We start from the raw sequence: 27,283 nt of genomic DNA, 5'->3' as shown, positions 1-27,283 counted from the left end.
CATGACTGCTGGGTCCTCACCAGCCCCTCCCAATAATCTGTCAACCCGATCAGCGATGTGCCTGACTCGAGCGCCATGTAGGCAGCACACCGTTCGACGATCCCTGTCTTTGTGACAGATTGCCCTATCTGTTCCCCTAATAATTGAGTCCCCCCACTACCAGCACCTGTCTGGCCTGCACTGCTCTCCTATTTCCCTCCTTACTGGAGCAGTCACTCCTCCGGCTTTCAGAGGACATGCCTGGCTGCAGCATTGCTACCCCTGTACTGGCACCACTCTCATCTGCTAACTTAGCAAACTTATTGGGGTGTGCCAGATCAGGACTAGCCTCCCTGGCACTCTTCCCTCTACCCGGCCTTCTGTCACCCAGCTTGCTGCTTCACTGTCCTGCAGCTCCATCCTACCATCCCCCCTCATCTATCCCATTGAGTGTCTGCTCATTGAGCAGAAGACTCCTTTCCATATTGTCAATGGATCTCAGTGTTGCCAGCTGCACATTTAGATTCAGAATCTGGGCTTCCAAATGCTCTACATGCTCACATCTCGCACAGCAGTATGCACCCTTGACCGGCTGCTCAAGGATTGCATACATGTGGCAAGATGTACACTGGATGGCATTAACAATAGTGGAACACATTTTCTAATGGGGATTGAACCAGACAGAATCGTTAAATAAAAATAAATACAAAGTATTAATAAAATACAGACAGCAATTCAGTAATTCCTCCCGTGGAAACTCCCTGAATCCAAAGTCACTGAAACACAAGTCACACACTTACCGCCGTTCACACTTACACTCAGGTCACACTCAGCTCGTTCACACTCGCTAAGCTGAAGATTTAAAGAGGTGACCCGCTGCTCTTTAAACTAAAAAAGTTAATAAAATAACTTTGAATTGCCCACTGTTTCACCCAATTAAAAATGAATAAATAAAAAAAAAACTAAGCATATTTGTTATTAAGATGTTCATAACAGTCCAGTATATGAAAGTATGAATTGAACTTGATTAGTAAATGGAGTAATGTGAAAAACGAAAAAGTAAAATGAAGGACATCATTCAAAACTACAACTTGTCCCTCAAAAAACTAGACCTTGTTCGTCTGTGAAAAGTTTCTTGTCAACCAGCAGCTTTTTTTGTCAGCTCCCATTAAACCAATGCTGTCATGGCCATTCACTTTATTATTCTGACATGGTAGCTTGCCCATTATAGATAAAGATGGTGATTCTGGAAGGCTGTATACTCTGGGATTTATGGCACGGTTGGGTATAATACAAATATGGGCACTGTGGAGTGGTCTCTGAAGGCGTTCTCATAATCGGCTTGACTTCAGAGTGTTGCTCTTATTTTATGAGAGAACAGCAGTCAAAGTTAGGCATGTTCAATGTTTCAGTATTTGGTCAGTATTTTTCACCAGCCGGAGGCTGCCAGGTGTAAAGTTCATTGCTTCCTGGTAGCCAGACTTTCAATACACTGGCCGGGCAGCTTCCTAAGGCTATTATAGATTGTAGTTTGTAGCAGGGCCCTCACTCCTCCTGTAACTGTTGAACTGTGTTACTTTGTAATCGCTTTACAATTGAGCGAGGACATGTACAGACAATAAAGTGCTGAGGCATAGATTGGCGCTGTATAAATCAAATGATTACCCTGCCCCTGCAGTTTAACCTTTTATCTGCAGGTCAGTAGCTGGATCATAACTGACCTCTTTCCTTAAACAAAACTAAACTGTGAAAATAATAAATCTAATGTTACTTCTTAAAACGAAATACAAAATAGGGATTTCTTTGGAACAGTTTGAATAGGCATCTAAATAGCTTGAGAAGTTTTCTATTTTTACAAAAAATCCTGTTCAGTGGTTAGCACTGTTGCTTTGCAGTGCTGGGGTCCTGGGTTCAAATCCCACCAAGGACAACATCTGAAAGGAGTTTGTATATTCTCCCCGTGTTTTCATGGGTTTCCTCCGGGTTCCTTCCACACTCCAAAGACATACTAATAGGGAATTTAGATTGTGAGCCCCATCGGGGACAGTGGTAATAATGTCTGTAAAGCGCTGTGAAATTAATGGTGCTATATAAATGAGAAAAATTTAAAAATAGGTACAGTTTTGTTACAAAAAAAACAAAAACAAAACAAAACAAAAACCTGTTTTTTACTCAACCTCCCCAGGTCCAGTGCTGCATTTCCACCACAATTTTTGTTAGTGTCCGCAGCTCGGACATCATGTTGATATCATTGCATCCAATCAGTGGCTGTGCTCGTATAGGCAGCATGAGCTAATGAACTTGCAGCTGCAGCATTATTGACATGTTGTCAAAACTGCAGATATCGGGCCGGAACGGAGACTCAATGCTGGAAAGTGAGTAAGACAGCCGGGGAAAGGGGTTCTCTGAAAATGGAAAAAAAAACACTTTTTTTTTTTATTTTTAAACAAAATCTAGGAAGAAGATAGTATTGAGTTTAGACTATTAGGGAGAACATTGATTGGAAGACCACTGATCAATACAAGGACATGGTATTATCATTTTTTTTTTTTTTTTCACATCCAGTAATGCTTTAGATTGTAACTCAACATAACTAATATCAACTTTGATCAACTCGCTAAAAAATTGAGACTTGGCACTTGGTGTGTAGTATAAACTAAAGGAATAGCGTATAGGTAAACTAAACTTTCCTCTCAGTGAACTGGTTAGCATTAACTGACCAATCAACAGGTTTGTGACATCTGATGGCTGTGATTGGGCCTCTGTCACATATTAATAATTGGCTGCAGTTGATGGTGGCGGTTAGCACAGCTATGTCACCATGTCTTTTCTCATGGCGATCTCTTATAAATGCATAGTAAATATGCAGAAATTTTTGCTTTAATGACTTCCCTTTGCTGACTATTGCAGTCTCCACAAATAGCACTGTAGAGTGAATTGTAGTCACAGATCACAACTCTACCCTTACAGAGCTGACCTAAAAATCAAACTGCGTAAAGGTGAGGAAAACTATTCACAGATAATCATCCACACTGGGTACTGACTTATTGTTTTTGAGCTCTCAGCTAAAAAGTCATTTTAAGAGTTAAATTAATCAAGCCACATTGGTAAGCTCTAGAGTACAAAGTAAGGGCAAACCTCTTCAACAACCCTTAAATGTGTGGAAAAAAAAGTGTATGTGTTAATGTGTAGCATAAATGTGCTACATTGTAAATATTGAAAATATATTCATAACCTGCAGATTGTGAAGAGCTACAAAGAGTTAAAGTACCAAAGATCACTTTCTTCAGATGCTGCTCGACTCTCTGGTCCCAACGCTTCACTGCAGGGCATGTGAGTAGTGGTGAAAATCATTTCCATTGTTATTATGTGCAGTCATAAAATTTAGAGAGAACCTTTTCACTGGATTTTTAGACTGTGTGCATCCAATCGGTGCTGAACTGTTGCTTTCCAGAACGGTTTGTCTTTTTTTCTGTCTCTTTTTTCCTAAGTTATATTTCCCGGTAATAATGGTGCAAATGTTCCCTTTGAAGGAAATCTATCACCCTGATTGCAAGGATGTCACTTACTAGGCTATATGCTGTTGGTTCAATAAAATCAGTATTTTATCAACAGGAGATTATAACAACTGGACTAGCTGTCACATGCCTCCTAGTCCTGCTGCAAAATGTAACCCCGCCCCTACAACTTTAAGCTGCCAACCTGTGGTGTGGGTAGGGTTATACATGAATCATGCACACAGTCCAGAAAAAATGCGGCCGCACCGCCGTTATACGTTGGACCCTCGTGCCTCAGGGAAATACCGTTTTAAGCCTTTTTTGCCAAAAAAAGGAAATTGCAAAATATTTCTGCTGTACCACGGTGCTGCTTTGAAAAACAACAGTATTTGAAAAGTCCAAAATAGAGAAAAAAAAGCGCACTCACCGGTAATTCAGCGAAATCTGTCGAAGTGCTTCAGAGCACGAAACAGCTGTCATCCGCTATGCATTGTCTACCCTCCCTGCACTGCAACTTTGCACATGAATAAAACTGCTTTTCGCTGAATTACCGGTGAGTGCGCTTTTTTTTCTCTATTTTGGACTTATACATGAATCAGCTTTTTGAGCATTGCTAGATAGGGATGAGCAAACACAAACCGGAAATTTCGGGGTTCGTACTGAACACGGACATTTTACTGTATGTTCGATTTCCTGTTCGGCTTTGCCAGTCTAATAAAGCTTGTTGAAAAGCTGCAGCACAGTAAATCAACAAGCTTTTAGACTGTGACTCATCAAAGCAGCACGTGTCTTGCCACTATACTCTAGTTAGTGTATGGATAGGACACAGCTGGATTGAGAACATATTCTGACAGCAAAATCTGCAAACACAGTTCACCAGGGGTGGATTAACCCCTTAGTGACAGAGCCAATTTGGTACTTAATGACCGAGCCAATTTTTACAATTCTGACCAGTGTCACTTTAAGAGGTTATAACTCTGGAACGCTTTATCGGATCCCGCTGATTCTGAGATTGTTTTTTCGTGACATGTTGTACTTCAAGTTAGTGGTAACATTTCTTCTTTATTACTTGCAATTATTTATGAAAAAAATGGAAATATGGCGAAAATTTTTAAAATTTAGCAATTTTCAAACTTTGTATTTTTATGCCCTTAAATCAGAGAGATATGTCACAAAAAATAGTTAATAAATAACATTTCTCACATGTCTACTTTACATCAGCACAATTTTGGAAACAATTTTTTTTTTGTTAGGGAGTTATAAGGGTTAAAAGTTGACCAGCAATTTCTCATTTTTACAACACCATGTTTTTTTTAGGGACCACATCACCTTTGAAGTCATTTTGAGGGGTCTATATGATAGAAAATAACCAAGTGTGACACCATTCTAAAAACTGCATCCCTCAAGCTGCTCAAAACCACATTCAAGAAGTTTATTAACCCTTTACGTACTTCACAGAAACTAAAACAATGTGGAAGAAAAAAATGAACATTTAACTTTTTTTTGCAAACATTTTACTTCAGAACCATTTTTTTTAAATTTTTACAAGTGTAAAAACAGAAATTTAACCACAAATTTTGTTGTGCAATTTTTCCTGAGTACGCCGATACCCCATATGTGGAGGTAAACCACTGTTTGGGCGCACCGCAGAGCTTGGAAGTGAAGGAGCACCGTTTCACTGTTTCAATGCAGAATTGGCTGGAATTGAGATCGGACGCCATGTCGCGTTTGGAGAGCCCCTGATGTGCCTAAACAGTAGAGACCCCCCACATATGACACCATTTTGGAAACTAGACCCCTTAAGGAACTTATCTAGATGTGTGGTGAGCACTTTAAACCCCCAGGTGCTTCACAGAAGTTTATAACGTAGAGCCGTGAAAATAGAAAAATCGCATTTTTTCTACAAAAATGATCTTTTTGCCTCCAAATTTTTATTTTACCAAGGGTAACAGGAGAAAATGGACCCCAGAAGTTGTTGTACAATTTGTCTTGAGTACGCCGACACCCCATATGTGGGGGTAAACCACTGTTTGGGTGCATGGCTGAGCTCGGAAGCAAAGGAGCGCCATTTGACTTTTCAATGCAAAATTGACTGGAATTGAGATCGGACGCCATGTCGCGTTTGGAGAGACCCTGATGTGCCTAAACAGTAGAAACCCCCCAAAAGTGACCCCATTTTGGAAACTAGACCCCCCATGGAACTTATCTAGATGTGTAGTGAGAACTTTGAATGCCCAAGTGCATCACAGAAGTTTATAATGCAGAGTCGTGAAAATAAAAAATATATATTTTTTAACAATAAAGATTTTTTAGCCCCCAAGTTTTTATTTTCACAAGGGTAACAAGAGAAATTGGACCCCAAAAGTTGTTGTCCAATTTGTCCTGAGTATGCTGGTACCCCATATGTGGGGGTAAACCACTGTTTGGGCGCACGGCAGAGCTCGGAAGGGAAGGAGCGCCATTTTGGAATGCAGACTTTGATAGAATTGTCTGCGGGCGTTATGTTGCGTTTGCAGACACCTAATGTACCTAAACAGTAGAAACCCCCAACAAGTGACCCCATTTTGGAAAATAGACCCCCCAAGGAACTTATCTAGATATGTGGTGAGAACTTTGAATGCCCAAGTGCTTCACAGAAGTTTATAATGCAGAGTAGTGAAAATAAAAAATATTTTTTTTCCCACAAAAAAGATTTTTTTAGCCCCCAAATTTTTATTTTCACAAGGGTAACAAGAGAAATTGGACCCCAAAAGTTGTTGTCCAATTTGTCCTGAGTATGCTGGTACCCCATATGTGGGGGTAAACCACTGTTTGGGCGCACGGCAGAGCTCGGAAGGGAAGGAGCGCCATTTTGGAATGCAGACTTTGATAGAATTGTCTGCGGGCGTTATGTTGCGTTTGCAGACCCCTAATGTACCTAAACAGTAGAAACCCCCAACAAGTGACCCCATTTTGGAAAATAGACCCCCCAAGGAACTTATCTAGATATGTGGTGAGAACTTTGAATGCCCAAGTGCTTCACAGAAGTTTATAATGCAGAGTAGTGAAAATAAAAAATATTTTTTTTCCCACAAAAAAGATTTTTTTAGCCTCCAAATTTTTATTTTCACAAAGGTAACAAGAGAAATTGGATGCCAATATTTGTTCTCCAATTTGTCCTGAGTATACTGGTACCCCATATGTGGGGGTAAACTACTGTTTTGGCACACGGCAGAGCTCGGAAGAGAAGGAGCGCCATTTTGGAATTCAGACTTTGATAGAATTGTCTGTGGGTGTTATGTTGCGTTTGCAGAGCCCCTGATGTACCTAAACAGTAGAAACCCCCACAAGTGACCAAATTTTGGAAACTAGACCCCCTAAGGAACTTATCTAGATATGTGGTGAGAACTTTGAAAGCTCAAGTGCTTCACAGAAGTTTATAATGCAGAGTAGTGAAAATAAAAAAAAAAAAAATTTCCAACAAAAAAGATTTTTAGCCCCCAAGTTTTTATTTTCACAAGGGTAACAGGAGAAATTGGACCCCAAAAGTTGTTGTCCAATTTATCCCGTGTACGCTGATGCCCCATATGTGGGGGTAAACCACTGTTTGGGCGCACGGCAGAGCTCAGAAGGGAGGGAGTACCATTTGACTTTTTTAGCGCAAAATTGGCTGTCGTGTTTGGAGACCCCCTGATGTACCTAAACAGTGGAAACCCCCAAATTATAACTCCAACCCTAACCCCAACACACCCCTAACCCTAATCTCAACCCGATCCATAATCCTAATCACAACCCTAACGATAATCACAACCCTAACCCCAAAACAGCCCTAATCTCAACCCTAACCATAACCCTAATCAAAACCCTAAATCCAACACACCCCTAACCCTAATCCCAACCCTAACCCTAATCCCAACCCTAATCCCAAACGTAACACTAATCCCAACCCTAATCCAAACCCTAACCCTAATCCCAACTCTAACCCTAACTTTAGCCCCAACCCTAACTTTAGCCCCAACCCTAACCATAACTTTAGCCCTCGTCGTCACAAAAAAAGTTCAATGTAACCTTTTTTTTGTACGTCGCGTCCGCCATTTCCGCGCATGCGTGGCCGTAACTCTGCCCCCTCCTCCCCAGGACATAGACTGGGCAGCGGATGCGTTGAAAAACTGCATTCGCTGCCCACGTTGTGCACAATTTTCACAACGTGCGTCGGTACGTCGGGCCGACGCATTGCGACCGCCCCGTACCGACGCAAGTGTGAAAGAAGCCTAAGGCTACTTTCACACTAGCGTCATACTCTGCCCATCGCAGTGTGTCGGGCCGACGTACCGACGCTAGCGTTGTAAGCGCCGCACAACGGGTGCAGTGGATGCTGTTTTTTCAACGCATCCGCTGCCCCATTGTGAGGTGCGGGGAGGCGGGGGCGGAGTTCCAGCCACGCATGCGCGGTCGGAAATGGCGGACACGTCACACAAAAAAGTTACATGTATTTTTTTTTTGTGTCGACGGTCCGCCAAAGCACGACGCATCCGTCGCACGACGGATGCGACATGTGGCAATGCGTCGCTAATGCAAGCCAATGGAGAAAAAACGCATCCTGCAAGCACTTTTGCAGGATGCGTTTTTTCTCCAACGACACATTGCGACGGAAGCCAAAAAACGCTAGTGTGAAAGTAGCCTAACCCTAACCCTAGCCCTAACCCTAGCCCTAACCCTAAATTTAGCCCTAACTTATCCCTACTAACCTAACTCTAACCCTAACTCTAACCCTAACTCTAACCCTAACTCTAACCCTAACTCTAACCCTAACTCTAACCCTAACTCTAACCCTAACTCTAACCCTAACTCTAACCCTAACTCTAACCCTAACTCTAACCCTAACTCTAACCCTAACTCTAACCCTAACTCTAACCCTAACTCTAACCCTAACTCTAACCCTAACTCTAACCCTAACTCTAACCCTAACTCTAACCCTAACTCTAACCCTAACTCTAACCCTAACTCTAACCCTAACTCTAACCCTAACTCTAACCCTAACTCTAACCCTAACTCTAACCCTAACTCTAACCCTAACTCTAACCCTAACTCTAACCCTAACTCTAACCCTAACTCTAACCCTAACTCTAACCCTAACTCTAACCCTAACTCTAACCCTAACTCTAACCCTAACTCTAACCCTAACTCTAACCCTAACTCTAACCCTAACTCTAACCCTAACTCTAACCCTAACTCTAACCCTAACTCTAACCCTAACTCTAACCCTAACTCTAACCCTAACTCTAACCCTAACTCTAACCCTAACTCTAACCCTAACTCTAACCCTAACTCTAACCCTAACTCTAACCCTAACTCTAACCCTAACTCTAACCCTAACTCTAACCCTAACTCTAACCCTAACTCTAACCCTAACTCTAACCCTAACTCTAACCCTAACTCTAACCCTAACTCTAACCCTAACTCTAACCCTAACTCTAACCCTAACTCTAACCCTAACTCTAACCCTAACTCTAACCCTAACTCTAACCCTAACTCTAACCCTAACTCTAACCCTAACTCTAACCCTAACTCTAACCCTAACTCTAACCCTAACTCTAACCCTAACTCTAACCCTAACTCTAACCCTAACTCTAACCCTAACTCTAACCCTAACTCTAACCCTAACTCTAACCCTAACTCTAACCCTAACTCTAACCCTAACTCTAACCCTAACTCTAACCCTAACTCTAACCCTAACTCTAACCCTAACTCTAACCCTAACTCTAACCCTAACTCTAACCCTAACTCTAACCCTAACTCTAACCCTAACTCTAACCCTAACTCTAACCCTAACTCTAACCCTAACTCTAACCCTAACTCTAACCCTAACTCTAACCCTAACTCTAACCCTAACTCTAACCCTAACTCTAACCCTAACTCTAACCCTAACTCTAACCCTAACTCTAACCCTAACTCTAACCCTAACTCTAACCCTAACTCTAACCCTAACTCTAACCCTAACTCTAACCCTAACTCTAACCCTAACTCTAACCCTAACTCTAACCCTAACTCTAACCCTAACTCTAACCCTAACTCTAACCCTAACTCTAACCCTAACTCTAACCCTAACTCTAACCCTAACTCTAACCCTAACTCTAACCCTAACTCTAACCCTAACTCTAACCCTAACTCTAACCCTAACTCTAACCCTAACTCTAACCCTAACTCTAACCCTAACTCTAACCCTAACTCTAACCCTAACTCTAACCCTAACTCTAACCCTAACTCTAACCCTAACTCTAACCCTAACTCTAACCCTAACTCTAACCCTAACTCTAACCCTAACTCTAACCCTAACTCTAACCCTAACTCTAACCCTAACTCTAACCCTAACTCTAACCCTAACTCTAACCCTAACTCTAACCCTAACTCTAACCCTAACTCTAACCCTAACTCTAACCCTAACTCTAACCCTAACTCTAACCCTAACTCTAACCCTAACTCTAACCCTAACTCTAACCCTAACTCTAACCCTAACTCTAACCCTAACTCTAACCCTAACCCTAACTCTAACCCTAACTCTAACCCTAACTCTAACCCTAACCCTAAATTTAGCCCCAACCCTAACCCTAACCCTAATTTTAGCCCCAACTCGTCTTCTCCTGCCGGCCGGCAGATGGCAGCAGATGGCGGGCGCACTGCGCATGCGCCCGCCATGATGAAAAAGCCGGCTGGCAGGAGAAGACAGAAGAGGATCCAGGGACACCGGGTGAGTATGTTAGGGTCCCCGAATCCCCTTATTTCTCTGTCCTCTGATGTGCAATCACATCAGAGGACAGAGAAATAACTGATCGTTTTTTTTTTTTTTTTTTTTTGCGGTCGCCGGTAAACTGTTAATTACCGGCGATCGCAAAGCAGGGGTCGGTGCAAACCGACCCCGATCATGTTCTTTGGGGTCTCGGCTACCCCCGGCAGCCGAGACCCCAAAGATCTTCCGGGTGCCGGGCGGCGGGCGTACTGCGCGTGCGCCCGCCATTTTTTCCCGGAAAAAAGATGGCGGCGCCCATGGGGAGACACGAGGAGCACCGGGGGAGATAGGTGAGTATTGGGGGGCTACCGGAGGCCATCGGGGACCCTATTTCTCTGTCCTCCGATGTGCGATCACATCGGAGGACAGAGAAATTAAACGGCACATCGCGTTTTTTTTTTTTTGTTGTTGCGACCGCCGGTAAACGGTTAATTACCGGCGATCGCAACTCGGGGGTCGGTAAAACCCCCCCGAATCATGTTCTCTGGGGTCTCGGCTACCGAGACCCCAGAGAAAATCCGACTCTGGGGGGCGCTATTCACTTTTTCCACAGCGCCGTTAATTAACGGCGCTGTGGTTTAAATACCCTTAGCGGCCGCCGTTAAAAGGCGTATCGGCGGTCGTTAAGGGGTTAAGGGTAGCCAGGGCCCTGGGCTGTTCAGACACTGTGCCCCCCCCCCGGTCAACACTGTGGGCCCCCCGGTCATGTGATAGGGTCATGCGACGGCGTCATTGCTGTGTAAAACTATAACCTGTCAAACATCCATTGATCTAGTCAATTTACCCTTCAGTTCAGTATATAGTTTACAGTGTATAGTGTCAGTGTATAGGTAACACTAACTCACCAGTGACATCTCTAGGTGAAGTCCTTCATCTTTCATCCAGTACAGACCGCCATCACTTCATTCAGCCAGGACTCGTCTTGGCAGGAAATAAGTTATCTCGAGCTCCGCTTGCAGAACACATTACTTCATTTTTCCCAACTTCTACATTACTTCTACATTACTTCTACATTAACACAGTAACAGGACCGCACCCCATTTAAAACAGTGTCCTCAAAAAATAAAATAAATACATCACTGCAGTAATAATATCCCTTAATTTATCCTGCCCCCAGTGTGTCCAGCATATTGCCCCAGTGTGTCCAGCAATCTGCCCCAGTGTATCCAGCATATTGCCCCCAGTGTCCAGCAATCTGCCCCAGTGTCTCCAGCATATTGCCCCCAGTGTGTCCAGCAATCTGCCCCAGTGTCTCCAGCATATTGCCCCCAGTGTGTCTAGCAATCTGCCCCAGTGTCTCCAGCATATTGCCCCCAGTGTGTCCAGCAATCTGCCCCAGTGTGTCCAGCATCCTTCCCCCAGTGTGTCCATCAATCTGCCCCCAGTGTGTCCATCAATCTGCCCCCAGTGTGTCCATCAATCTGCCCCCAGTGTGTCCATCAATCTGCCCCCAGTGTGTCCAGCAATCTGCCCCCAGTGTGTCCAGCAATCTGCCCCAGTGTGTCCAGCAATCTGCCCCAGTGTGTCCAGCATATTGCCCCCAGTGTCTCCAGCATATTGCCCTAGTGTGTCCAGCAATCTGCCCCCAGTGTCTCAAGCATTCTGCCCCGGGATCGCCTCTCTAAAACAAACAAAAAAAAAAAAAAAACACGAGTTCTTACTTACCAAGCCACGTTCCTGCGCCGGCCGGCCGGTGAGGCTTCCTCCCTCCATTCAGGTGAAGTGTGCACTCGCGGGCGGCTGACAATAATGTCAGACACAGGCGACGTGCGCCCTGCGGCTCACGTCAGCTGCCAGCCTCTGATTGACTGGCGGCTGTTAACTATTGACGTGCGGGTCCGCACCTGCACGTCAATAGCCTTACTGCCGCAGCGCCTGTAGGGGGGCCCAGTGAGCAGAAGAGACGGAGCTCGATGCGGGCCCCCTCTGCCCACCGGGCCCATACGCCAGTCAGGGCAGTATTGCCCTGATGGCGGCTGGCAATCTGAGCGGTAACCCAGTGCCCCCCCACACCACTGGGCCCTGGGCTACCGCCCAGATTGACCCCATTATAATCCGCCCCTGCAATGCACTGTGTACTCTGGAACCCCTATATACACTATGTTCCAAATTATTATGCAAATTACATTTTTCTCGGATTTTCCTAAATGGTCAGTGCAAATGACAGTCAGTCTAATAAGTCATCACCCGTTAGAGTATACATCGAATTTTATTGAAGAAACCTCCCAATGATAACAGTATAATCTCCAAAATGAATAAAAACTCAAAATGCACTGTTCCAAATTATTAGGCACAGTAGTATTTCTAAACATTTGATATGTTTTAAAGAACTGAAAATGCTCATTTGTGGAATTTGCAGCATTAGGAGGTCACATTCACTGAACAAAAAAGCTATTTAACTCCAAAACATCCTAACAGGCCAAGTTACATGTTAACATAGGAGCCCTTCATTGATATCACCTTCACAATTCTTGCATCCATTGAACTTGTGAGTTTTTGGAGAGTTTCTGCTTGTATTTCTTTGCATGAAGTCAGAATTGCCTCCCAGAGCTGCTGTTTTGAGGTGAACTGCCTCCCACCCTCATAGATTTTTTGCTTGATGATACTCCAAAGGTTCTCTATAGGGTTGAGGTCAGGGGAAGATGGTGGACACACCATGAGTTTATCTCCTTTTATGCCCTTAGCAGCCAATTACCCAGAGGTATTCATTTTCATGCAGGAAGATGATTTTGTTCCTGAAGGCACGTTTGTGCTTTTTAGACCATGGAAGAAAGTTGTCAGTCAGAAACTCTATTTACTTTGCTAAGGTTATTTTCACACCTTCAGGAACCTTAAAGGGCCCTACCAGCTGGTTCCCCATAATTCCAGCCTTGCTGACGTCGCAGCCTTGTTGGGACATATTGGCCATCCACCAACCATCCACTACTCCATCCATCTGGACCGTCCAGAGTTGCTCGACTCTAATCAGTAAACAAGACTGTTTGAAAATTAGTCTTCATGTATGTCTGGGCCCACTGCAACCGTTTCTGCTTGTGAACACTGTTTAGGAGTGCCCAAATAGTAGGTTTATGCACCACAGCAAGCTTTTGAAGGATCCTACACCTTGAGGTTCGAGGGACTCCAGACGCACCAGCACCTTCAAATAACTGTTTGCTGCTTTGTAATGGTATTTTGGCAACTGCTCTCTTAATCCAATGAATTTGTCTGCCAGAAAACTTCCTCATTATGCCTTTATTTGCATGAACTCTGTCTGTGCTCTGTTTCACTCACAAATCTCATCAGAGTATGATGATCACTCTTAAGTTTTCGTGAAATATCTAATTTTTTCATACCTTGTCCATGGCATTGCACTATTTCATGCTTTTCAGCAGCAGAGAGATCCTTTTTATTTACCATATTGCTTGAAACCTGTGACCTGCATAATAATGTGGAACATCATTTTTGAGTAGTTTTCCTTTAATTAGAATCACCTGGAAAACTAATTATCACATGTGTTTAAGATTGATTTCAGTGATTCATTGAGCCCTGAGACACAATACCATCCACGAGTTTATTTGAAAAACAAAACAATTAAATCTTTAAGACACTTAAATCCAATTTGCATAATAATTTGGAACACCGTGTAGATTGGGGTGCCGGGAGCGGTGTAAAGGAAGTGTGGCTGTCTGATAACTTGCCCACTGATGTTTGTTTTATATGTGGACTGATATGAAGGTTGCATATTATGTCCCTGACTCTCCTCCCCGATTTGAATGCTGATAGCAACGGCAAATTGCATGTGTTACCGGTTAATAATGTACTTGACAATGATTTTTCTGAAAATGCAGAGAGTAATACTGATGATGCGAATGAGGAAAATTTTGCATGTTTTATCTGATAACCATTTGTATCCTAGGAATGATTTGTTCACAGGTGCAGGAGTGCTCAGCCACGTCACTCTGCGGGGTGGGATGGCCGAGGAACCCCTAACAGGAGCAAGCAATGGTGCTCAGGGAAATGGGGAGATGCATGGGAACCGTGAGAAAGGTGATGCCGTGCAACTGATCAGTGCCACAGAGAAAGGTAACTGCCCCATAAGTAGCACTGCTCCTGGAATGTTGGGGGTGGATGGGGAGGTATTACCCATAGCAGCGCCGGCTGATGGGTCTGTGGAAATCCCCGGGGAGACAGCCTACGTAGCTGCTGTTACCCGCAGTCAGAATGCCCGGAACGCAGATAACGTTCTGCCTTCTGGACCTTCCTCAGTCACAGGTGTGAGTGAACCAGAGATGGACCCAGAGCAGGTCCCAGAGGGTTCCTGTGGGGAAAAGACCCTGACGTCGCTTCTGGCTGCCCCTAGCCAGGAGTTCCAGGCCGCTCTGCACTCAGATGCGAGCTTGGAGAATTTTAGACACCTTGCAGAGACACCCACTTCCGTGACTGACAAGGAGATGGTGTTCTGGGAACGAGGAAGGTTGTACCGGGAGACAGTACCCGGAAAATCGCAAAATGAGTGGTTGAGGGAAAGACAGCTGGTTGTCCCGCATCAATTCCGTTGTTGCGGATTACCTATGAGATCCTGCTCGCTGGACACTGGGGGATCAGCAAAATTAAGGCCCGGCTGTCTCAACACTTCTATTGGCCGAAAATGGGGACAGATGTGACAAACTACTGCCACTCCTGTATCATCTGTCAAAGAGTGGGGAAGGCGGGGCCTGCTCTTATGGCTCCCCTGATCCCTTTGCCAGTGATAGAGGAGCCTTTCCAGAGGATCGCGGTGGATATTGTGGGCCCGCTGGCCATGCCCAGCAGCTCTGGAAAGCAATACATCCTCACTGTGGTAGACTATGCTATCCGGTACCCAGGAGCAGTGCTTCTGTCCTCAACTAGGGCTGATAAGGTGGTGGATGCACTGTTGGACATCTCTTCACGGGTAGGATTTTCCAGGGAGATGCTTACCGATCAAGGGACCCAATTCATGTCTCGACTAATGGAGGCTGTCTGCAAGAAAATGCAGGTGAAGCGTCTGGTATCAAGTGCGTATCACCCACAGACCAATGGCTTGTGTGAGTGCTTCAGTGGTACCCTCAAACAGATGCTACGCATGCCGGTTGAGACCCAAGGACGTGACTGGGAGCGGTACCTCCCACACCTGCTATTCGCTTACCAAGAGGTTCCGCAGGCCTCGACGGGGTTCTCGCCCTTCGAGCTCCTCTACAGCAGGCGAGTTCAGGGACCCCTTGGGTTGGTAAGGGAATCTTGAGAAGAGAAGCCGAACCCTTCGTGGAGAATGTCATGCGCTTCCGTGACAAAATGCAGACCTTGACAAAGTTGGTGCATGACAACATGACACAGGCTCAGCCTGATCAGAAGCACTGGTGCGACCAGAATGCCCGGGAGCGGACCTACCACATGGGTCAATAGGTGTGGGTTCTGGTCCCTGTACCAAAGGATAATCTTTAGGCAGCCTGGGAAGGCCCATATGTCGTCCAACAACAGCTCAACCCAGTCACCTACGTGGTCACGCTTGACCACACTAGGGGTAGGAGAAAGGCCTTTCACGTCAACATGATGAAGGCTTATCACTAACATGAACCTTGCGTCTTACCGGTCTGCAGCCTGCCCGAAGACGGGTAGGAAGACCCCCCTCCTGGACATGCTGGCCCAAGCCAAGGTCAGTGGGTCCATCGAGGACGTGCAGGTAAGCGCCTTGCTTACCGAACTCCAGCGGTCACAGTTTCGGACCACGCTGGAACCCTTCCGGGCTGTGTAATCCAACTGACCTGGAAGGACTGTTAGAGGTCCACGAGGTGGACACCGGGAATCATGCTCCACTACGGCGAACACCCTATCAGATCTCCAACGAGGTGCAGCAGGTTATGCGCCAGGAGATCGATGAGATGTTACAGCTGGGGGTGATTTAACGGTCAAAGAGCACGTGGGTCTCACCTGTAGTGTTCGTGCCAAAGAGGGATCGGACCCCCTGGTTCTGCGTGTACTAAAGGGGGCTCAACGCCATTACGGCCTCTGACGTGCACCAAATGCCGTGCATAGAGGAGCTGCTTGAGAGGTTAATTGGGGCAAAATAACCACAATGGGTCTGAGTCGAGGATACTGGCAGGTTCCCCTGAGCCCCGAGGTGCAGGAGAAGTCCGAATTTATCACACCCGGACTATACGAGTCCACAGTCATGCCCTTCTGCATGAAGAATGCCCCATCCACTTTCCAGCGGATGGTCAACCACCTGCTTCAGGGACTGGAGAAGTACGCGGTGGCGTACCTTGATGACATTGCCATCTTCAGCTCCTCCTGGGACGAACACCTGCAGCATCTCGAGTAGGTGCTCAGGCAAATTCACTGAGCCGGTCTGACCATGAAGCTGGGAAAGTGCCAGATGGGCATGAGAGAGGTCCTCTACCTGGGGCACCGAATAAGTGGGAAGTCCATAAAGCCAGAGCCTGGGAAAGTGGACGCGATCATGTCCTGGCTCACCCCCAGGACCAATAAACAGGTGATGTGATAAAGAAGTCTAGCACTCAACTTCAGCAATAGTGAAAAATTTATTTGTAGCACTCGAAACGTTTCAGTCCATCTGGACTTTCATCAGTTACTACAATGCCATAACAAAGTGAAATAAACAAAGTAAAGAGTACAATCCGTACAACAAAACAACAAAAGTATATACAAAATGGTACAAAACAACAGCTTAATGCATAGGGCCGATAATAAGAAAAAGGTCATCAGCAAGTATAATCATAGAGTATATAATTGATAATACAGGCAGTGGAGAAAAGAGCAGGCAACACACGCTCTGTCGACAGTGATAAAGGTGGGTGGTAAAAGAGGACAATGTCAAAGGACACATACCACGTACCGTGCCAATCCTAGTCAGTAGGACAGGTTCAACAGAGGGGGTATAAGTATACCCGGAATATGCCTATCATGATATAGATAGATAGATAGATAGATAGATAGAAAACAGATAAGTATAGTGGTACAAACAGGGGAAGGGGGAAGGCGAGATAGCAATACTCACAATAGCGCCGCCGCACTGTAGGGCAAAAAAGGAAGCTAAAGGCTGTGGGGCAAGATATAGGATAGATGTGAGCCCCTAGGTATAAAAAAAGGCCAATGTGCAGGTATGTGGAGAACAAGTGGAACACAAGTACAATACCTCAGATAGTATGCTACTGTTGTGGGGCGGTGACCACAGTTACAGTTACTGCACCAGCAGGCTGTATGAGACAAAAAGAGAGGAACCGATCCTATAGTACATAGTGGAACCATGAGGTGTGGAGCACTCGGACGGCTAGTAGTTACCTGGTAGGTCCGGCAGTTGGGGAAGGAGCACTAACTCCAGGCACGGAGTCCACCGCTAGTCTAGGGTGTGCAGGGACCCGTATGATTAAATGGTGTCTGGAGCGGAAGCCAGGAGAGCTAGAGGCGGGAGCGTCACACCGGATGTGACATATCGCTATGTGGAGAAAGCCGGAAGAAGATGGCCGTGCGGTGCAAGCGTATATTGTGTGTTCCACAGACTCTGTGGAGCGCAGTAAGAGCAAACCGGGTCAAATAGTAAATATGCTGACCGCGTCCGATACTAGTGTGAATAAAGTGTGGGGTGGTACCGGAGAATAATGGCCTAGGGAATCAGGATAAACGCCAAAATAAGAATAAATATAAAAGGTGGGAGGGTGAGGTACGAAGCGGGAGGGACTGAACAAACGGTAGTTAGATGCCGTGAGCATCCTATGGGGCAATAGTTCAGAGATATGAGCAAGAGTTTCCAGATGTGCAGGCAAGTGAAATACAATGCAATCACCCTTTTTTTATTTCTATGGGGTGGTCTTGTCACTGTCTAGACACTTCATCACTTGTTTTTTACTCAAAAGGCGCATGCGTCGAACAACGCGGGTCAACGCAGGCACCTGCACCCTATGCGTTGTACATAGGCAGTTATGTGTTTTTTGGCGCATTTACGACGCAAGTGCGTCGATGCGTTGTTTACCGGAAATTTGTCGCAGGAAAAATGTAACATGTAGCGTCGGCCGCGCCCTGTCTGGTGCGCCCAAATGACGCATGCGTTGTACAACGCTTGACAACGCATACGGCGCATGTCCATGCACCCCCCATGTTAAAGATAGGGGCGCATGACGCATGCGTCGGTATCCGTAAACGACGCTGCGCCCAAAGACACTAATGTGAACGTAGCCTAACACTGTAACCTTAAGTCTGAATTTCAGTGTTGTTTGTCCTGTTTGAAAGCTATATTTATATTTGGGTATATAAAATATTTAATATGTTTAAGAATAAAAGTAAATGATGAGATCAGTCTCAATATTTTACTTAAAAATGTACTTGCTTAATGTAAATTTTTTGAATCATTTTTGTTTTGATATCTCAAAAAGGTTAGATATTGGAGGTCTTGCTATAAAATTTTTGTCTTAATACGAAACTGCTACGGTGTATGTATAAATATTGTTGACAAGTATCATCTTGTCAACTAGTGTGCAAGGAAGTAGTGCTTCAAATAGATATTCATACTCTATGTATTATAGGCACAAATTATGTGAAATTAAATTAATCGATAGTAATATTAGAAAGTTTTCATATTATAAATGCTTATTATATTCATGTCACTGACAATAATTTCAAAATATGTGGATTATTAAATTTTAGCAGTCGCTGAAACAACACCCAAAAGCCTGCACACAGTCGCTGCCACCAGCTCCGATTAAACGGGTCCGAAGCTAACCCAAAACAGTAGCGTAATTTCCCTTCAAGAGACTTAGGGTACGTTTTTAGAGCAGGGAGAAAGAACTGGCATGAAATAATATACCCCACAAAAGGTAGGCAGTGCTGTATAAAAATATGTTACGAGGATGTTACAAATGAGACAATTGCAAATATGTACAAGGTAATTATGAAAATAAAAGGATTAAATGAAGAAAATATAACACTCACATATTCTTAGATTATTGCATTGCAGGCAACCATACGTCCCAGCTCATTGGACGTGCTGAGGGCTCTTCAGGAAAAGACAAGAAGAAACTGAGCTGGGGATCCTGCCACAAACTTAAAACCTGCAGCTAGTGACATCACAGAAAGGCTGGCTTATCCAGACCCTCCTCTCTCTACATTCTGACTAAGTATAAGCTAAATCTTTCTAGGACTTGTAATTCCGCTACTGAACATATCATAGTTGTGATCATTCATCTCAGATTACCGTGGGCTTTCTAATGAGATCAAATATGTCCTATTATTTACAGAGCAATCCCTACTTCTTCACCCGATGGAGTTAGACGCCCGTGTTTAGAGTGATGCGTAGATCCACCGATGGAGAATAAGAAGATATATCTACCATTTTCCTATCTTACATCGTCTGCCTAATATCTTACAAAAATGGAACAAAAGACTTCCATGATTTTAGAATCTTCTCTAACAGTTCCAGCTAGAGCAGTTGGGAGGGGGCGAGTAACTTCCAGGCCATAAAACCCCCTACTGCCTTACATTCAGAAACTCACAGGGAAGCAAAGAGAACCGTAGAGAAGGGGGGGTTTAGCCCCCACATGCTAGCAAGAAAACTAACTTATGGTATTTCATACCATATCGTGACATATGGTTTTAGTAAACTATGATAATTAGACATAAATTTTAGTTGTTACCAATCTTTGTAATATCTATGAAATGCAACTAAAGTGAGTTGTCATTGTGAAAAGTGGAACATTCATACATTTTAAATACAGTGGATAATTTTATTGCACATAAAATTTTTAGGTTGTTGGCTTAGGAATGTTTTGATGTATGAAGAGCAGCCATAGTCACATAAAAATTTTTAAAAGGCAGATAACAGACTTTAGTTATGTCTCAGTGGTTGAGTCTATACCCATCGTTGAAATAACAGGTTTGAGTTTACGAAACGTTACATCGTGCATGTTAGCTATTGCAGGGCGTAAATTTGTGTGGCTATCTTGCATCAGGGTTGTATGATTGGCGTTCTAGTTGGCTTAGGCGTGAAAATATGTGTGGTCTGTTGTCATGTTTATAGTCTTTGTGATAGGGAATGTTGTCCATTGTAAAGGTGACGTAATAACACTACATGCAGTTACATTTAACCCCTTCCCGACCTTTGACGCATACGCTGCGTCATGAAAGTCGGTGCCAATCCGACCTATGACGCAGCGTATGCGTCATGGTTTGATCGCGTTCCTGCGGGTCGGGTGACTGGGGTCAATGAAATGTCACCGGACCCGCAGGTACGAGAGGACCTCTAGTTGACCCCAGGGGGGGTGGCTTTGCCTCCCCGTGGCCACGATCGCTCCTGTGCCCTCTGTTTCACCCCCCTCCAGCTCTGATTGGAGAAAGCTTTCCCTCCAATCAGATGTGGAAGGGCGGAGTGAAACATGTCTGACATCACTCTCCAGTTTCATCCCTTCCGTGGAAGCTAGAGAGTGAGGCTCCTGCCTGCTGCACCCGCCGCTGCCTGATCGCCGCCGCCGCTGCCACCTTACCGACGCTGCCGCGTATTCATCGCCGCCGCAGCCGCCTTCCGGTACTTCCCCCCCCCCCCCCCCCCCCTTCTGCCTCCCGCTCCCCCCACCGTCCGATTTCCCCCCCCCCACCATCCAATCCCCCCTCCCAAAGGGAAACATTCCCCAAAGGGAAATTTGTGTGGATGAATCCCTCATCCTCTTCAAAGGGAGGTTACATAGTTATTAAGGTTGAAGGAAGACTTTAAGTCCATCTAGTTCAACCCATAGCCTAGCATGCCCTAACATGTTGATCCAGGGGAAGGCAAAAAAACCCCATGTGGTAAGAGTAAGCTCCATCATGGGGAAAAAAATTCCTTCCCGACCCCACATACGGCAATCAGACTAGTTCCCTGGATCAACGCCTTATCAAGGAATCTAATATATATACCCTGTAATATTATACTTTTCCAGAAAGCTATCCAGTCCCCTCTTAAATTGAAGCAATGAGTCACTCATTACAACATCATACGGCAGAGAGTTCCGTAGTCTCACTGCTCTTACAGTAAAGAATCCGCGTCTGTTATTATGTTTAAACCTTTTTTCCTCCAGACGTAGAGGATGCCCTCTTGTCCCTGTCACCGGTCTATGATTAAAAAGATCATCAGAAAGGTCTTTGTACTGTCCCTTCATATATTTATACATTAACATAAGATCACCCCTTAGTCTTCGTTTTTCCAAACTAAATAGCCCCAAGTGTAATAACCTATCTTGGTATGGCAGACCCCCCAGTCCTCTAATAACCTTGGTTGCTCTTCTCTGCACCCGCTCCAGTTCAGCTATGTCTTTCTTATACACCGGAGACCAGAACTGTGCACAGTATTCTAAGTGTGGTCGCACTAGTGACTTGTATAGAGGTAAAATTATGTTCTCCTCATGAGCATCTATGCCTCTTTTAATGCATCCCATTATTTTATTTGCCTTTGTAGCAGCTGCCTGACACTGGCCACTGAATATGAGTTTGTCATCCACCCATACACCCAGGTCTTTTTCATTGACGGTTTTGCCCAGAGTTTTAGAATTAAGCACATAGTTATACATCTTATTACTTCTACCCAAGTGCATGACCTTACATTTATCCCCATTAAAGCCCATTTGCCATTTATCAGCCCAAGCTTCTAGCTTACATAAATCAGCCTGTAATATAAAATTATCCTCCCCTGTATTGATTACCCTGCAGAGTTTAGTGTCATCTGCAAATATTGAAATTCTACTCTGAATGCTCCCTACAAGGTCATTAATAAATATGTTAAAAAGAAGAGGGCCCAATACTGACCCCTGTGGTACCCCACTACTAACCGTGACCCAGTCCGAGTGTGCTCCATTAATAACCACCCTTTGTTTCCTATCCCTGAGCCAACTCTCAACCCACTTGCACATATTTTCCCCTATCCCCATTATTCTCATTTTATGTATCAACCTTTTGTGTGGCACCGTATCAAAAGCTTTTGAAAAGTCCATATACACTACATCTACTGGGTTCCCTTGGTCCAGACCAGAACTTACCTCTTCATAGAAGCTGATCAAATTAGTCTGACATGATCGGTCCCTAGTAAACCCGTGCTGATACTGGGTCATGAGGTTATTCCTCTTCAGATACTCCAGTATAGCATCCCTTAGAATGCCCTCCAGGATTTTACCCACAGTAGAGGTTAAACTTACTGGCCTATAATTTCCGAGTTCAGTTTTTGTCCCCTTTTTGAATATTGGCACCACATTTGCTATACGCCAGTCCTGTGGTACAGACCCTGTTATTATGGACTCTTTAAAGATTAAAAATAATGGTCTATCAATGACTGTACTTAATTCCTGCAGTACTCGGGGGTGTATCCCATCCGGGCCCGGAGATTTGTCAATTTTTGAGATTTTTAGACGCCGCCGTACTTCCTGCTGGGTTAAGCAGGTAACATTAAATTCGGAATTATTATCACTAGTCATATTGGCTGCCATGGGATTTTCTTTTGTAAATACTGATGAAAAAAAGTCATTTAGCATATTGGCTTTTTCCTCATCCTCATCCACCATTTCACCCAGACTATTTTTAAGGGGGCCAACACTATCATTTTTTAGTTTCTTACTATTTATGTATTTAAAGAATATTTTGGGGTTATTTTTGCTCTCCCTAGCAATGAGTCTCTCTGTCTCAATCTTTGCTGCCTTGATTTGCTTTTTACATAATTTATTTAAGTTTTTGTATTTATTTAATGCCTCCTCACTACCTACTTCCTTTAATTCTCTAAATGCTTTCTTTTTGTCCCTTATTGCGCCCCTTACAGCTTTATTTAGCCATATTGGTTTCCTCCTATTTCTACTATGTTTATTCCCATACGGAATATACTGTGCACAGGTCCTATCCAGGATGCTAATAAATGTCTCCCATTTTCTTTGTGTACTTTTATGTCTCAGGATATCGTCCCAGTTAATTGCACCAAGATCCTCTCTCATCCGTTGGAAATTTGCCCTCCTGAAGTTTAGTGTCCTTGTCACCCCTCTACTACACATCTTATTAAAGGAGACATGAAAACTTATTATTTTGTGATCACTATTCCCCAAGTGACCCCCAACCCTTATATTTGATATGCGGTCTGGCCTGTTGGTTAATATTAGGTCTAGCAGTGCCCCCCTCCTTGTTGGGTCCTGAACCAGTTGTGAAAGGTAATTGTCTCTCATAGTTGTCAAAAACCGATTACCTTTGCTGGAACTGCAGGTTTCTGTTCCCCAATCTATTTCAGGGTAGTTGAAGTCCCCCATAATAATGACTTCTCCTTGAGTCGCAGCTTCATCTATTTGCTTTACAAGGATATTCTCCATTGCTTCCATTATTTTTGGAGATTTATAACAAACCCCTATCAGTAATTTATTATTTTTTCCCCCTCCCCTTATCTCCACCCACAGGGACTCTACATTTTCATTAAATTCACCTATATTATCACGCAGGATGGGTTTTAAGGAAGATTTTACATATAGACACACCCCTCCCCCTCGCTTATCTGTACGGTCATTTCTGAACAGGCTATAGCCCTGCAAGTTAACAGCCCAGTCATGGCTCTCATCCAGCCACGTCTCAGATATCCCCACCATGTCATAATTATGCTCCAACAACATTAGTTCTAATTCATCCATTTTGTTGGCGAGGCTTCTGGCATTAGTATACATGCACTTGATGTTACTCTCTGTACCTCTATTCTTTCTTAAATTACTAACTGTTCTAACCCCACCCCCCATGCCACCGCCACCCCCAACTTCCTTATTTGTGCCCAGGTCTCTATCTGCACTATCTTCCCCTCCTATAAAATGAATACCCTCCCCCCCAATCCGTAGTTTAAACACTCCTCCAACCTTCTAACCATTTTCTCCCCCAGCACAGCTGCACCTTCCCCATTGAGGTGCAGCCCGTCCCTAGCGTAGAGCCTGTAGCCAACTGAGAAGTCGGCCCAGTTCTGCAGGAACCCAAACCCCTCCTTCCTACACCAATTCTTGAGCCACTTATTAACCTCCCTAATTTCCCGTTGCCTCTCTGGCGTGGCACGTGGTACAGGCAGTATTTCGGAAAATACCACGTTGGAGGTCCTTGCTTTTAGCTTGCAGCCTAATTCCCTGAAATCATCTTTAAGGACCTTCCACCTACCTCTAACTTTGTCATTTGTGCCAATGTGCACCATGACCGCTGGGTCCTCACCAGCCCCTCCCAGTAATCTGTCCACCCGATCAGCGATGTGTCGGACTCGAGCGCCAGGTAGGCAGCACACCGTCCGACGATCCCTGTCTTTGTGACAGATTGCCCTATCTGTTCCCCTAATAATTGAGTCCCCCACTACCAGAACCTGTCTGGCCTGCCCTGCTCTCCTATTTCCCTCCTTACTGGAGCAGTCACTCCTCCGGCTTTCAGAGGACATGCCTGGCTGCAGCAGTGCTACCCCTGTACTGGCACCCCCCTCATCTGCCCACTTAGCAAACTTATTGGGGTGTGCCAGATCAGGACTAGCCTCCCTGGCACTCTTCCCTCTACCCCGCCTTCTATCTGTCACCCAGCTAACTGCCACACTGTCCTGCAGCTCCATCCTACCATCCCCCTCCTCATCTATCCCATTGAGCGTCTGCTCTGTGAGCAGAAGACTCCTCTCCATATTGTCTATGGATCTCAGTTTCAGTTCCGTCAGTACCTGCCCAGCAAACGGGTAAGGTACGGGATTAAGTTCTATAAGCTCTGCGAGAGTACCTCAGGGTACACGCTCAGCTTTAGAGTTTATCAAGGAAAGGACACCAGGATCCAGCCCCCAGAATGTCCACCTGCTCTGGGGGTGAGTGGGAAAATAGTGTGGGATTTGGTTTACCCACTGCTTGATAAAGGTTACCATCAGTACGTTGATAACTTTTATACAAGCATCCCACTCTTTCAATCCCTCTCTGCCAGAGCTACTGTCGCTTGCGGTACCGTGCACAGAAACCAGAGGGGTCTCCCTTTGTCACTAATTGAGCAGGCTCTCCAAAGGGTGAGAGCCGAGCCCAATGTAGCGGCAACATGCTTGTGGTCAAGTTCAAAGACAAAAGGGACGTCTTTTTCTTGACCACAATCCATGGTCCCGGCACCACGGCCACCACCGTTCGAGGTAACACAGCACAGGTCCACAAACCGGACTGTGCGCTGGGGTGTGTGGTGTAGTGTATGTCAGGTTGGTCCGGCAGAAACAGCTTTTTTGATGGATCCGGCAAAAAATGGATAAAACGTGTGGCCATCAGGCGCAATCCGGTGCTAATACAACTCTGAGAAAAAAACGGATCCAACAGAAAAAAAAGATTGTTTTTTTTCAAAACTCGCCGGATTGTGCCTGACGGCAAAAACCCGATGTGTGAAATTAGCCAGATAAATATATGGATAGAAACATCTATGTATCTATAGATATATCTATAGATAGAGTACAAGGTAAGAAAAGACGCTGCACTCACCGATTGTTGGTGGTCTTCTTTATTGCGACATACAATTATGCATCTTCACGGCACGGGGGAGTATTAGTGGAAAAGGACGTGTGAGGCGGGACGACGGCCGTTTCGCGCTAGGTAGTTGCGCTTCTACGGGTATGTAATCTGCAAGAAACTCCGAAGCTGAGTTGTGCCACTTCACTTTTTTCTATTGTTGCATTATATCTATAGATAGATATATCCATAGATAGGCCGATGTTGATTAATGAACATGAAGAAAAAAACAGGGAAAAATGGCGTGGGCTCCCGCGCAATTTTCTGCGCCAGAGGGGGAAAGCCGACAGCCGGGGGCCAATATTTGTAGCCTGGGAAGGGGATAATACCCATGACCCCTCCCAGGCTATGAATATCAGCCCGCAGCTGTCTGCGTAGCCTTTACTGGCTATTAAAATAGAGGGACCCCAAAACAAAATACGTGGGGTCCCCCTACATTTTATAGCCAGAAAGGTTACGCAGACAGCTGCGGGCTGATATTCATAGCCTAGAGAGGGGCTATGGATATTGCCCCCCCCTCCCGGCTACAAATACCAGCCTGCAGCCGCCCCAGAAATGGCGCATCTGTAAGATGCGCCAATTCCGGCACTTAGCCCCTCTCTTCCCACTCCCGAGTAGCGGTGGGATATGGGATAGTAAGGGGTTAATGTCGCCTTGCTATTGTAAGGTGACATTAAGTCTGGTTAACAATGGAGAGGCGTCAATAAGATGCCTATCCATTATTAATCCTAGAGTAGTGAAAGAGTTAAAAACAAAGACACAGCGAGAAAAAAGTATTTTATTATTCTTCATTTAACCGTACTTACCATAATTCAGCGCCTGCAAAAAACGTAAAATAATAAACCGTATACTCCCTGTCCGACGCAGTCAATTAATAAGGAGTGTCCCACGACGATCTGCCCTATAGAACAGTGACATCTGGTGAAGTCACTGCTCTATAGGACCTCCAGTGACAAACTGACAGGAGACAATGGCTCCTGCAGTGCATCACTGAGAGGTTACTGTAGTTCACTGGTCTCACTTTATGGCAAAAGCTGCGTGGGAACTTTCTCACACAGCAATGCCAAAAGTGAGACTAGGGACTATTTTTACAGTGGCGGAGGAATACAGTGCGGAAGGATACCTTCCTCCCATCATTGTATTCCTGGAGCCGCTAGAGAGCGGTCGCATCAGCTGATGCTGCTGCTCTCCACGGGAGATTGTCGTGGGACACTCGTGGATTTCTGCGGATCAGGGAGTATATTGTTAGTTTGTTATTTTAATATTTTTTTACAGATGACACTGGCTTCGGGGAACAAAGTGACAAGTGATGGTGAGTATGTACTCTGTTATATGTACTGTTTGTCTATATGTATGTAATGTATGAATGTATTGTATGTATGTAGTATGTATGTAGTATGTATGTACAGTGCCTACAAGTAGTATTCAACCCCCTGCAGATTTAGCAGGTTTACACATTTGGAATTAACTTGGCATTGTGACATTTGGACTGTAGATCAGCCTGGAAGTGTGAAATGCACTGCAGCAAAAAAGAATGTTATTTCTTTGTTTATTTTTTT

The 27,283-nt window shown here is 44.8% G+C and overlaps 1 protein-coding gene across 5 annotated transcripts in view; it reads left to right on the top strand.

Annotated features, from left to right (window-relative positions):
* Nucleotides 1-27,283, top strand: part of LOC143764762 (C-Jun-amino-terminal kinase-interacting protein 4-like) — a 951,487-nt gene that overhangs the window by 143,651 nt on the left and 780,553 nt on the right. For all 5 annotated transcript variants that reach the window (XM_077250696.1, XM_077250698.1, XM_077250699.1 and 2 more), the window contains exon 4: nucleotides 3,221-3,312. In XM_077250696.1, coding sequence (XP_077106811.1) covers nucleotides 3,221-3,312 — 92 coding nt within the window. The remainder of the gene's footprint in view (nucleotides 1-3,220; nucleotides 3,313-27,283) is intronic.

The sequence above is a fragment of the Ranitomeya variabilis genome, chromosome 4 (assembly GCF_051348905.1).
Source record: "Ranitomeya variabilis isolate aRanVar5 chromosome 4, aRanVar5.hap1, whole genome shotgun sequence".
In the NCBI taxonomy this organism is placed as follows: domain Eukaryota; kingdom Metazoa; phylum Chordata; class Amphibia; order Anura; family Dendrobatidae; genus Ranitomeya; species Ranitomeya variabilis.
Note: the sequence above shows the minus strand (reverse complement) of the source record. Positions and strands in the feature narration are given on the sequence as shown.